Here is a 13,954-nt window from a genome sequence, read left to right on the forward strand (position 1 = left end):
ATTTATGGTCTGGGATGGAAGTCCACTTGAATAGGGAAGAATTCACTTACCAGCAGGGATGAGAGAGATTTGATTAGTGAGACGCTCACATGTGGGGAGATGGTTTCCATAGCCCTTTCCACCTGCCCTTGGCAATTCCCACCAGAGCCCTGCAAGACAGATGGGCATATGAAACCAAACCAAACAAGTTGGGGGTTTCGTAGCACGTTTTTTCTAAGTGTGTGGTTTTTTAAAAAAGGTTGTCCTATCTCTGCCCACTCCAAGAGTCCTGTAGAGGTGGTGCTTCCTGTCTCAGGAACAGAAACAGACTGAGCTGGTTGCTGATAGTTACCATGATGTCATAGGAATATGAGGTCACTCATCACAAAGGGTTTGTGAGTATGGATCCCTACAAAGGACATTCTATAACAGCTTGTCAAAGCTGATTCCCCACTCTGGCACTTCAAGTGCAGAAGGTGGGGGCCCACAAGGATTTTAAAAATTAATACTGGCCACTCCAGGCTTGTATTAAACTCCCAAGGTTACAGCTTCTCTCTGACCTTGGATGGGTAGATGCTGCCACCACCCAAGTGCAGAAAACCCCTTTGAAACTAGAAAGGTGCACTTGGGTATTCCTTCCTGTGGGGTACCCTCAAGCCCTTTCACCCCATCTCTGCGGAAGAGCTAAGAAAAAAGAACAAAGGAAATCAGCTGTTGCCACCAGCTAATTAAACAACATATGCACAAACCTCTTAGGACAACAAAAATCTAATACTGTTCTTAGGTTCTTAGGTCCATCAACGGCTATTAGCCAGGATGGGCAGGAATGGTGTTCCTAGTCTCCGTTTGCCAGAAGCTGGGAATGAGTGACAGGGGATGGATCACTTGATGATTACCTGTTCTGTACATTCCCTCTGGGGCACCTGGCACTGGCCACTGTCGGAAGACAGAATACTGGGCTAGATGGACCTTTGATTTGACCTAGTAGGGCCATTCTTATGTTCTTAAAAAAATAAATTTTATTAAAAACAAAGAGAAAGGAAATACATCTGGAACTTAGGCTTTTGCTAGATGTAAAAAACCCACTTACAAAATTAAAACATCGAGAATAACCTTCTTGAGGTCCAGCTTAAAGGTTACAAGCAAAACAAAAAGCATTTGGGGTTAGCACAGAAGAGTCCACAAGCCAATAAGAAATAAACAGAAATAACCATAATCACATCTTCCTAGACATTTCCTAATTTACTTACATTTCTGGGGTTTCAGATAAGCAATCTTTAGGTATGATCTAATGGTTTTTCATACCTGGCTCACAGCATAACTGTTCCCTGTTCCCCTCTTTCCTCAAGAACTACAACACACAGATAAAGGAAAGTTTTTTCCCAATTTTAAAAAGTTCTAACCCTCTCATTGGCTCTTTTGGTCAGGTGCCCACTCCCTTCCTTTTACCTGTGGGCTTGTTAACTCTTTACAGGTAAAGCAAGTAGAGAACAGCTACTAACAGGGATTTTATAGCTAACTGGCTGGGTGTGTTGTACCAATAAAATAAAAACCAGCAGGATCTTATTAAAGGGAAAAAGGCAAAATACCACATTTATTGTGAATACAGAAAGAATCATAGTAAGCAGTTAGTTCTAGTTATAACATTCCATTCAATCTCATATTTATTCACACATTCATTCATACAAACACACACACACACAGGTTCTGCAAGGTTGTTATCATAGTTACCAGCCTTAGAGTTGCTCATGCCAAGCCACTGGCCAGGTGGCCTGGACATGAGGAGGGAGCAGGGCCTTGTCAGATGCTCATCTGATGCTCCTGGAAGTTGGTTTGCAGAATCAGACCCCCCAAAGTTCTCACTTTTTAGAGTCTATTTTTATAGGAATTTCTTCCTATGCCAGTCTATGGGAATTGCTTCATCATGCTGTTGCTGAATCAATCAGCAGATAGCACATTCCTGACGGCTCCAAGATGTTATCTTGTTCTTTGGTTCTCCCATTCTTGAGGCTGTTGGGTGGATTCCAGTCTGCCCTCCGGGGGGTCCTCTGGTTATTTCCACTTGACGCCTTCTTCAGCCGATGGACACTGGATTCTTAGGCTGGCACCTCCCTGATCATTCAGTTATTATCCACACCAAGCATCCATCCACATACATCTTCTATCTCTATTTTAATCACAATTGTTAATACAACAAAAGGGTGGGGAGTCTCTGGGTGTTGTTTCTGTTGTTAGAGTATTGCTTTGAGTCTCTCTCTCTGTGAATTGCTTTGAGAACAGACTCTGTCTTAGAATGTACTAACACAATTAGCAGCTTGCAAGTTTCATACATAGAGGGAGAGAAACAGTACCAAAAACCAAGAGACCTCTTAATTAGTAATACCCTGGAATTTAAACTCTGGGGAATCAAACTCATTTGTGATTTTAATACAGAACTTCTTTAATATGATCCAACAGGTGGGTGTCCATAAAATGGAGCTACCCCCTCCCTTCATGTATCACAGAGCTCATCTCTAGACACTGGCTCAAATCTTACCCCAGCCAAGGATTTAGTGGTGACTAACTTTATCACCCTCTATTGGGTTGCTGATGACCTGTTTCCAATGGATCGGGTCAGTCTTGGGCCATATTCCATCTATAATGTGATTATGAGGCTGTGTGAACTGCAGCAGAATTGTTCTTCTTGAATTTACTGCACAGTTGGGTTCCAGGCTCTCAGTTAAAAAAATAAACCTGAATCAACCTTAAATTTAGAAAGAAAAAAATTGAGTCTCTCCACACTTATGGTTACAAAACTAACTTACCAAAGGTGAAAGGAACAGAAACCCTTGCAGTGATGTTTTCCTGAGCCTGCAGGAAGCCTGAAGCTGATCTCAAAGGTGCAAACTGCCCTATCATTGGGGTATTAACAGACCTGCTGGGGATATTTTAAAGGGCAAAGCTCGACTGCGAATCATCTGGGCAGGATCAGAGTTGTTACAGGAGGTAGGCCTTTTCCCGTGAATATTTTATGAGGGTGGTACGTATCATTACCCTCCTTTGACAGATGGGAAAATGGAGGCACAGAAAAATGAGGTGAGGCAGGAGTCACTGGCTGAAGCTCTCTGGCCTGTGTCACCTGTGGGTCAGATTAGAGGATCATAATAGTTCCTTCTGGCCTTTGAATCTAAGGTATGTCTACACTGCACGCTTCTTTCGGTGGCATGTAGAGTACCGACCTGGCTAGTAATACCTAGCATGGGTATCAATAGCCATGTAGATGGTGAGTCATGACTTAGGCAAGCAGAGTAAAGACACTCCTGAAGCCTGGGAATATGTATCCTGCATGGATCTCTACTTTCCCAAGCCATGTCTCCCTGTCTACATACTATTTTTAGTGACCAGGGAGCTTTGTGAACAGGGGCCGCTAACAGGGAGTTTCAAGAGGGAGTTTGGAAGGGGGCAAGGTACACTTGCCATTCTTTAAAATCTTTACACTAAACTATAATCAAAACTTCTTGATTTAAACAAAAATCCTGTCATTAACCTAGGTAACTGTAGGAGAAAATGCAGGCAGAAGCCCAGCAGCAGAGTGGGGGCTGTCCTGTTTATTGCACTCAGTGTAGCATGTATGATTACCTGCCCTGTGGGAGGGTGGCATATGTGTGCATTCGGTGCAAGGAGCTCCTGGTCCTCAGAGACCGTGTACAGGCTTTGGAGGCCAGGGTGGCGGAACTGGAGGAGCTAAGGGAGGCAGAGAGGTATGTTGATGAGGCTTTCCGGGGCACTGTAGATTTGTCCCACCACTGCACTATTAAGGAGGATTAAAGGCCCAGAGAAGGAGAGCAGTCAACGGGAACAGAGGGAAACCTTCTGATAGTTGGGATCCTTCTTCCAGATGATGTTGGGGTATCCTCTCGCACTGAGGTTACCTCTCCAGGGGAGGGAACTCTAGTCATTAGGAAAAGGCAGGTGTTAGTAATGAGAGATTCAATCATTAGAAACATAGATAGCTGGGTTTGTGATGACTGGGAGAACTGTATGGTGGACTTGGCTTTCTGGTGCGAAGGTTGCGGATCTCTCGAGGCATCTAGATAGACTTATGTGTAGTGCTGGGGAGGAGCCGGTAGTCGTGGTACATGTAGGTACCAATGACATAGGGAAGGGTAGGAGAGACGTCCTGGAGGCCCATTTTAGGCTGCTAGGAAAGAGACTGAAATCTAGGACCTCTGTGGTGGCATTCTCAGAAATGCTACCAGTTCTATGCTCAGGGCCAGGTCGGCAGGCAGAGCTTCAGAGTCTCACTGCATGGATGAGACGATGGTGTAGAGAGATGGTGTTTAGATTTATTAGGAACTGGGGAAACTTTTGGGATGCGGGGCAGTTCTGCTAGCTGTTCTGCTAAACAACCAGTGGGGCCCCTGGACAATTGAGATACAAAAGGAGCACTTAAAGACGATAATCATTGCAGAGTAACTAATTAATTAAAAATTAATTCTTCGCTTCAGTCTTCACGGCTGAGGATGTTAGGGAGATTCCCAAACCTGAGCCATCTTTTGTAGTTGACAAATCTGAGGAATTGTCACAGATTGAAGTGACACTAAAGTAGGTTTTGGAATAAACTGAGAAAATTAACAGTAACAAGTCACCGGGACCAGATGGCATTCACCCAAGAGTTCTGAAAGAACTCAAATGTGAAATTGCAGAACTATTAACTATGGTTTGTAACCTGTCCTTTAAATCAGCTACTGTACCCAATGACTGGAAGATAGCTAATGTAACGCCAATATTTAAGAAGGGCTCCAGAGGTGATCCTGGCAATTACAGTAAGTCTAACGTCAGTACCGGGCAAATTAGTTGAAACAATAATAAAGAATAAAATTGTCAGACACATAGAAGAACATAAATTGTTGTGCAAAAGTCAACATGGTTTCTGTAAAGGGAGATCATGTCTTACTAATCTATTAGAGTTCTTTGAGGGGGTCAACAAACATGTGGACAAGGGGGATCGTGGACACAGAGTACTTAGATTTCCAGAAAGCCTTTGACAAGGTTCCTCACCAAAGGCTCTTACGTAAATTAAGTTGTCATGGGATAAGAGGGAAGATCCTTTCATGGACTGAGAACTGGTTAAAAGACAGAGAACAAAGGGTAGGAATAAATGATAAATTTTCAGAATGGAGAGGGGTAACTAGTGATTTTCCCCAAGGGTCAGTCCTAGGATCAATCCTATTCAACCTATTCATAAATGATCTGCAGAAAGGGGTAAACAGAGAGATGACAAAGTTTGCAGATGATACTAAACTGCTCAAGATAGTTAAGACCAAAGCAGACTGTGAAGAACTTCAAAAAGATCTCACAAAACTAAGTGATTGGGCAACAAAATTGCAAATGAAATTTAATGTGGATAAATGTAAAGTAATGCACATTGGAAAAAATAACCCCAACTATACATACAATATGATGGGGGCTAATTTAGCTACAACTAATCATAGAATCATAGAATATCAGGGTTGGAAGGGACCTCAGGAGGTCATCTAGTGCAACCCCCTGCCCAGAGCAGGACCAATCCTCAATTAAATCATCCCAGCCAGGGCTTTGTCAAGCCTGACCTTAAAAACCTCTAAGGATGGAGATTCCACCTCCTCCCAAGGTAACGCATTCCAGTGTTTCACCACCCTCCTAGTGAAAAAGTTTTTCCTAATATCCAACCTAAACCTCCCACACTGCAACTTGAGACCATTACTCCTTGTTCTGTCACCAGCTACCACTGAGAACAGTCTAGATCCATCCTCTTGGGAACCCCCTTTCAGGTAGTTGAAAGAAGCTATCAAATCCCCCCTCATTCTTCTCTTCCACAGACTAAACAATCCCAGTTCCCTCAGCCTCTCCTCAGAAGTCATGTGTTCCAGTCCCCTAATAATTTTTCTTGCCCTCCTCTGGACTCTTTCCAATTTTTCCATATCCTTCTTGTAGCGTGGGGCCCAAAACTGGACACAGTACTCCAGATGAGGCCTCACTAATGTCGAATAGAGGGGAATGATCGCATCCCTCAATCTGGTGGCAATGCCCCTACTTATACATCCCAAAATACCATTGGCCTTCTTGGCAACAACAGCACACTGTTGACTCATATCCAACTTCTCATCCACTGTAACCCCTAGGTCCTCTTCTGCAGAATTGCTGCCAAGCCATTCAGTCCCTAGTCTGTAGCGGTACATGGGATTCTTCCATCCTAAGTGCAGGACTCTGCACTTGTCCTTGTGAACCTCATCAGATTTCTTTTGGCCCAATCCTCTAATTTGTCTAGGTCCCTCTGTATCCTATCACTACCCTCCAGCATATCTACCTCTCCTCCCAGTTTAGTGTCATCTGCAAACTTGCTGAGGGTGCAATCCACACCATCCTCCAGATCATTTATGAAGATATTGAACAAAACCGGCCCGAAGACTGACTCTTGGGGCACTCCGCTTGATACTGGCTGCCAACTCGACATGGATCCATTGATCACTACCCATTGAGCCCGACAATCTAGCCAACTTTCTATCCACTTTATAGTCCATTCATCCAGCCCATACTTCTTTAACTTACTGGCAAGAATACTGTGGGAGACCGTGTCAAAAGCTTTGCTAAAGTCAAGGAACAACACGTCCACTGCTTTTCCCTCATCCACAGAGCCAGTTATCTCCTCATAGAAGGCAATTAGATTAGTCAGGCATGACTTGCCCTTGGTGAATCCATGCTGACTGTTCCTGATCACTTTCCTCTCCTCTAAGTGCTTCAGAATTGATTCCTTGAGGACCTGCTCCATGATTTTTCCAGGGACTGAGGTGAGGCTGCCTGGCCTGTAATTCCCAGGATCCTCCTTCTTCCTTTTTTAAAAGGTGGGCACTACATTAACCTTTTTCGAGTCGTCCGGTACTTCCCTGAATCATCATGAGTTTTCAAAGATAATGGCCAATGGCTCTGCAATCACATCCGCCAACTCCTTTAGCACTCTTGGATGCAGCGCATCCGGCCACATGGACTTGTGCTCGTCCAGCTTTTCTAAATAGTCCCGAATCACTTCTTTCTCCACAGTGGGCTGGTCACCTCCTCCCCAAATTGTGCTGCCCAGTGCAGTAGTCAGGAGAAAGATCTTGGAGTCATCCTGGATAGTTCTCTGAAGATGTCCACCGCAGTGTGCAACAGCAGTCAAAAAAGCAAACGGGATGTTAAGAATCATTAAAAAAGGGATAGAGAATAAGACAGAGAATATCTTATTGCTCTTATGTAAATCCATGGTACGCCCACATCTTGAATACTGCATACAGATGTGGTCCCCTGATCTCAAAAAAGATATACTGGCATTAGAAAAGGTTCAGAAAAGGGCAACTAAAATGATTAGGGGTTTGGAATGGGTCCCATATGAGGAGAGATTAAAGAGGCTAGGACTTTTCGGCTTGGAAAAGAGAGACTAAGTGGGGATATGATAGAGGTATATAAAATCATGAGTGGTATGGAGAAATGAATAAGGAAAAGTTATTTTCTTGTTCCCATAATATAAGAACTAGGGGCCACCAAATGAAATGAATGGGTAGCAGGTTTAAAACAAATAAAAGGACGTTCTTCTTCACACAGTGCATGGTCAGCCTGTGGAATTCCTTGCCTGAGGAGGTTGTGAAGGCTAGGACTATAACAGGGTTTAAAAGAGAACTGGATAAATTTATGGAGGTTAAGTCCATTAATGGCTATTAGCCAGGATGGGTAAGGAATGGTGTCCCTAGCCTCTATTTGTCAGAGGGTGGAGATGGATGGCAGGAGAGCGATCACTAAATCATTACCTGTTAGGTTCACTCCCTCTGGGACACCTGGCACTGTCCACTGTCGGTAGACAGGACACTGGGCTGGATGGACCTTTGGTCTGACCCAGTATGGTCATTCTTATGTTCTTAGCAGTGTAGTGTCTCACTACTGCCCCACTGCTAGAGTCTGACACAGGGAAAGACTCCGGTAGCAGAGAAAGGCTCTGCCAGCTCCCCACTGCCAGAGCCTGTCCCTACTACCTCCCCCTGGCCAGAGCCTTTCACTGACATGTGTTGCTACATACCACAGCATGGACACAGCCTGCTTTTCACTGTGGCGTGTAGCTACCCTAGGGATACCATTCGTCTGGTTTGACCCAGACAATCCTCTTTTGGGGTGGTTTGTCCCCTGTCTGGCTCTGGGACAAAACTGGACTTGGTTTTGTCTGATATTGGATGCGGGACACCATTTTTAATAGCGTGCCACTCCTCCCATGACCTCAAAAGTACTGTTCATGTGAGATCACACCTACGGGGGTGGAACAGTGCACTCTTACAGATGGCTCCCCCCCCCCCCCCCGTGCAGGCACAGTGCACGTGAGGTCACGCAGCAGAGTCACACCAGCAGAGGTGGGCCCACAGCATTCCCTGAAGTACTGGAATGTCTGGTATTGTGGGAACGTGTGAGTGTCCACCGTAAGCTACCCCTTGCCTACATGCCACCAGCACTAGTGAGGAGAGTAGACATAGCCTATGGATGGATCAATAATTGTCTCCCTTGTAGCTAGTCTAAGCAGAGGAGCAGAGGACTGTATGGGGCATGAGTCCAGCTGACCCTTCTCACCCCTAGAGGCCATTCTCCAGGGGAGAACTGAGAAATGTGCATCTTGGGGGCAGGAGAATAGTAGGAGAGAAAGGGAAGCTATTTCTTTCCTCCCCTTTCAGCTGTCAGATGAAATATCTGAGCCAGATCCTCAGCTGGTGTAAATCAGCACAGCTCTACTGACTTATGCAGATTGGAGCTGAGTTGCACCAGCTGCTGCTCTGGCCCCCTGTATCTCCAGAGATGCCAGAGTGAGTTACAAAAGGGTTGAGAGAGAGTGAAATGAAGAGGAAAAGAGATGAGCAAGATCCCTGCAAACTCTGGGGATGACTAATGGAGAAGGAGAACTCAGTTAATTATATGTTGTGAAACAGAGCAGCTCCAAAATGAATTTTTAATGAAAAAAATGATGCACTTTCCCAGCTATTTCACAAAGAAAAGTGAAGCTGGGCAGATGGCTCCCAAAACTATGACTTCTGGGCATTGCTGGGCTGCACACACACCACAAAGTGACGGGCCAAACTTTCTGCTAATATAACTCTCTTGACTTGAGTGGAGCTAGTTCTAGCAGACAACTGAGCTTCATATTGACTACAATGGAGCTAGACCAATCTACTCACTGATGATCTGACCCTTAAAGTAAAGCGTGGGAGATGTAAACTTATGTCTCCACAATGGAAGAAATTGTCTGAGACAGTCCCTGAGAACTGAAACAAGCGCCATTTGTCATAGAAGGGTCAGTTGCAGGTTGTGTTGAGTTTTGCATTTAAAGCAGAGATACAACTCAGTTAAATCATCATCCTGGCAAATCCCAAAAGACGTAGCCTCCTTGCAGATCTAGCACCACCAGGATCCATCTATAGCTAGGTCCTTAAGGAAGTCTGGATGTTCAGTCAACCTCCGCCACTGGCGATCTTATCTCTCCTACAACTCTGCCTGCCTTATACATCACTTATTACCAATGAAAGAAATGGAGGAGGAGCCCGGGGGTCTTAGTATGGAAAAGGGGTCAAGGTGTGAAAATGGCTGAGAACTAGAGTTGTGTGAAATTTTTTTGGATATAATTGCTTTCCACCTAAAAATGAAGGTTTTGGCTGACCAAAATATTTTGTAAATTTCTGTCAAATTATCCACATTAGTTTGGCTGGAAACCTCCCCCTTCCAGGCAATTTTTTTTTTAAGTTTCATTTTGATGTTTTCAAAGCAAAACACTGTAATTTTCCAGTTTGAAGCGACTTCTCATTTCTAATTTGATTTCATTTTTAAATGTTTAAGGTTAAAAAACCCCCTTGAAAATAAAATGTTTCATTTGACCCCAAGTCAATTTTTTCCAACTCTTTTGGTTTGCCAAAATTTCACAAAATTGTTGTTTTAGTCAACCCCAAACTCCCCTGCCTCTATTTTGGCCAGCAAACCAAAACACTGCTTATTCAAACTACTCTACTGCGAATCAGTGGTTTAGGCCTTGTCCACATGAAAAAAACCTACACTGGTTGAACTTAAATTGGTTTTTAAACTGATATAGTTAAACCTGTCCAAACTCATGTGTAAATACTCTGATTTTGGATTAAGAGAGCCTTATTTGAGGTGAATTTAATACTGCTTCCAACTGACTTAAACAAAATGAAGGAAACCAAACTCAAACCAAAATCAAAGCATCCACACAGGGATTAGCACTAGTGTCAGGGTTCCTTCCCCACTCTGAACTCCAGGGTACAGATGTGGGGACCCACAGGAAAGACTCCCTAAGCGTATTCTTACCAGCTTAGGTTAAAAACTTCCCCAAGATACAAACTTTGCTTTGTCCTTGAACAGTATGCTGCTGCCACCAAGCGTTTTAAACAAAGAACAGGGAAAGAGACCACTTGGAGACGTCTTTCCCCAAAATATCCCCCCAAGCCCTACACACCCCCTTTACTGGGGAGGCTTGAGAATAATATCCTAACCAATTGGTTTCAAAATCATCAAAGACCCAAATCCCTGGATCTTGGAACAATGGAAAAATCAGTCAGGTTCTTAAAAGAAGGATTTTATTAAAAAAAAGAAAAGTAAAAATCATCTCTGTAAAATCAGGATGGAAAATACTTTACAGGGTATTCAGATTCAAAACACAGAGGATTGCCCTCTGGGCAAAACCTTAAAGTTACAGAAAACAGCAATAAACCTCCCTCTTAACACAGGGAAAATTCATAAAAAACAAAAGATAAACTAATCCGCCTTGCCTGGTTTACCTATACTGGTTGCAATATGGGAGACTTGGATTAGGATGGGTTGGAGATGATGGATTTCTGTCTGGCCTCTCTCAGTCCCAAGAGAGAACAACCTCGTTAACAAAAAGAAAAAGAGTGCTTGTGGCACCTTAGAGACTAACAAATTTATTTGAGCATAAACTTTCGTGAGCTACAGCTCACTTCATCGGATGCATCCGATGAAGTGAGCTGTAGCTCACAAAAGCTTATACTCAAATAAATTTGTTAGTCTCTAAGGTGCCAGAAGTACTTCTTTTCTTTTTTCAGAGTAACAGCCGTGTTAGTCTGTTTTCGCAAAAAGAAAAGGATTACTGTGGCACCTTAGAGACTAACCAATTTATTTGAGCATAAGCTTTCGTGAGCTACAGCTCACTTCACTGGATGCATACTGTGGAAAGTGTAGAAGATCTTTTTATACACACAAAGCATGAAAAAATGGGTGTTTACCACTACAAAAGGTTTTCTCTCCCCCCACCCCACTCTCCTGCTGGTAATAGCTTATCTAAAGTGATCATTCTCCTTACAATGTGTACGATAATCAAGTTGGGCCATTTCCAGCACAAATCCAGGTTTTCTCCCCCCTCGCACCCCCCCCCCCAAACCCACTCTCCTGTTGGTAAGAGCTTATCTAAAGTGATCACTCTCCTTACAATGTGTATGATAATCAAGGTGGGTCATTTCCAGCACAAATCCAGGGTTTAACAAGAATGTCTGGGGGGGGGGGTAGGAAAAAACAAGGGGAAATAGCTTACCTTGCATAATGACTTAGTCACTCCCAGTCTCTATTCAAGCCTAAGTTAATTGTATCCAATTTGCAAATGAATTCCAATTCAACAGTCTCTCGCTGGAGTCTGGTTTTGAAGTTTTTTTGTTGTAAAATCGCAACTTTCATGTCTGTAATTGCGTGACCAGAGAGATTGAAGTGTTCTCCGACTGGTTTATGAATGTTATAATTCTTGACATCTGATTTGTGTCCATTTATTCTTTTACGTTGCGACTGTTCAGTTTGACCAATGTACATGGCAGAGGGGCATTGGTGGCACATGATGGCATATATCACATTGGTGGATATGCAGGTGAACGAGCCTCTGACAGTGTGGCTGATGTTATTAGGTCCTGTGATGGTGTCCCCTGAATAGATATGTGGGCACAGTTGGCAATGGGCTTTGTTGCAAGGATAAGTTCCTGGGTTAGTGGTTCTGTTGTGCGGTATGTGGTTGCTTGTGAGTATTTGCTTCAGACTGGGGAGCTGTCTGTAGGCAAGGACTGGCCTGTCTCCCAAGATTTGTGAGAGTGTTGGGTCATCCTTCAGGATAGGTTGTAGATCTTTAATAATGCATTGGAGGGGTTTTAGTTGGGGGCTGAAGGTGACGGCTAGTGGCATTCTGTTATTTTCTTTGTTAGGCCTGTCCTGTAGTAGGTGACTTCTGGGAACTCTTCTGGCTCTATCAATCTGTTTCTTCACTTCCGCAGGTGGGTATTGTAGTTGTAAGCATGCTTGATAGAGATCTTGTAGGTGTTTGTCTCTGTCTGAGGGGTTGGAGCAAATGCAGTTGTATCGCAGAGCTTGGCTGTAGACAATGGATGGTGTGGTGTGGTCTGGAGGCATGTAGGTAGGAATAGCGGTCAGTGGGTTTCCGGTATGGGGTGGTGTTTATGTGACCATCGTTTAGTAGCACTGTAGTGTCCAGGAAGTGGATCTCTTGTGTGGACTGGACCAGGCTGAGGTTGATGGTGGGATGGAAATTGTTGAAATCATGGTGGAATTCCTCAAGGGCTTCTTTTCCATGTGTCCAGATGATGAAGATGTCATCAATATAGCGCAAGTAGAGTAGGGGCGTTAGGGGATGAGAGTTGAGGAAGCGTTGTTCTAAATCAGCCATAAAAATGTTGGCATACTGTGGGGCCATGCGGGTACCCATAGCAGTGCCGCTGATCTGAAGGTATACATTGTCCCCAAATGTAAAATAGTTATGGGTAAGGAGAAAGTCACAAAGTTCAGCCACCAGGTTAGCCGTGACATTATCGGGGATAGTGTTCTTGACGGCTTGTAGTCCATCTTTGTGTGGAATGTTGGTGTAGAGGGCTTCTACATCCATAGTGGCCAGGATGGTGTTATGAGGAAGATCACCGATGGATTGTAGTTTCCTCAGGAAATCAGTGGTGTCTCGAAGGTAGCTGGGATGGAGATTCCACCACCTCCCTAGGTAACCCATTCCAGGGCTTCACCACCTTCCTTGTGAAATATCCAACCTAAACCTCCCCCATTGCAACTTGAGACCATTACTCCTTGTTCTATCGTCTGCTAACACTGAGAACAGCCTACCTGAGAACAGCCAGCTCTGTTACGAATTACACCTGGTAGGACACGTACACAAATGCTATGAATTATACCTGATAGGTCACGCACAGTTCGAATCTAGGCTGAGGCACATAAACAAAGTCCACAACTGCAGAGTTCCCAAAAAACACCAAGTTTATTATGCTCGAGCGTGGTGCCCCCCCACTAGCCAGGAGGGGACCCCGAATACAGATTATACAAAGGTTATATACTTTTTAGCAAAGCATGTTGCCCTCGTGCATCGGAAACCTTAGCCAATAAACAAACCAATAAACAAACCCTTTTCTTATCTACCACCTATCCCTGCTTGGTGCATTCCTCGTGCTATACTAGTATGTTAATTACACAGCATGGTCCTAAAGCCATGCATCAATTACTTTTATTATCAGGATGGGTGGCCTCACATCAAAGGCCAGGAGATAGGGAATTAGGGACTGACAAAAAACAGATCCCGGGAGTCAAGGCAGGCTGGAGAGAAGGAGGAGGATTTTCACAGGAATGCAGTATCGAAGGAACACTCCTCCTGTTGCATGATGTGCTTGCGTTGACAATGGTGGGCCCCAAACCAAAATGGAATCACATGTGCTAACTTTTCCTTACCAGCTCCATCCTCTTTGGAAGTCCCCCCTTCAGGTAATTGAAGGTTGCTATCAAATCCCCAGTTCCCTCAGCCTTCCCTCAGCCTCGTAAGTCATGTGCCCCGCCCCCTAATAATTTTCATTGCCCTCTGCTGGATTTTCTCCAATTTGTCCAATCTGTAGTGGGGGGCCCAAAACTGGATGCTGTACTCCAGGTTTGG

At 44.2% G+C, this 13,954-nt stretch overlaps 1 protein-coding gene across 4 annotated transcripts in view; it reads right to left on the reverse strand.

Annotated features, from left to right (window-relative positions):
- The window catches only part of TBC1D21 (TBC1 domain family member 21), a 130,673-nt gene that overhangs the window by 46,485 nt on the left and 70,234 nt on the right, over nucleotides 1-13,954 (reverse strand). The window contains exon 2 of one of the 4 annotated variants that reach the window (XM_075132922.1): nucleotides 51-149. The exons of the other annotated variants lie outside the window; for them this stretch is intronic. Within the exon in view, the coding sequence (XP_074989023.1) occupies nucleotides 51-110 (60 nt within the window). The 5' untranslated portion in view covers nucleotides 111-149. The remainder of the gene's footprint in view (nucleotides 1-50; nucleotides 150-13,954) is intronic. 4 annotated transcript variants of the gene reach the window in all.

Source organism: Caretta caretta, chromosome 10, assembly GCF_965140235.1.
Source record: "Caretta caretta isolate rCarCar2 chromosome 10, rCarCar1.hap1, whole genome shotgun sequence".
Taxonomy (NCBI): domain Eukaryota; kingdom Metazoa; phylum Chordata; order Testudines; family Cheloniidae; genus Caretta; species Caretta caretta.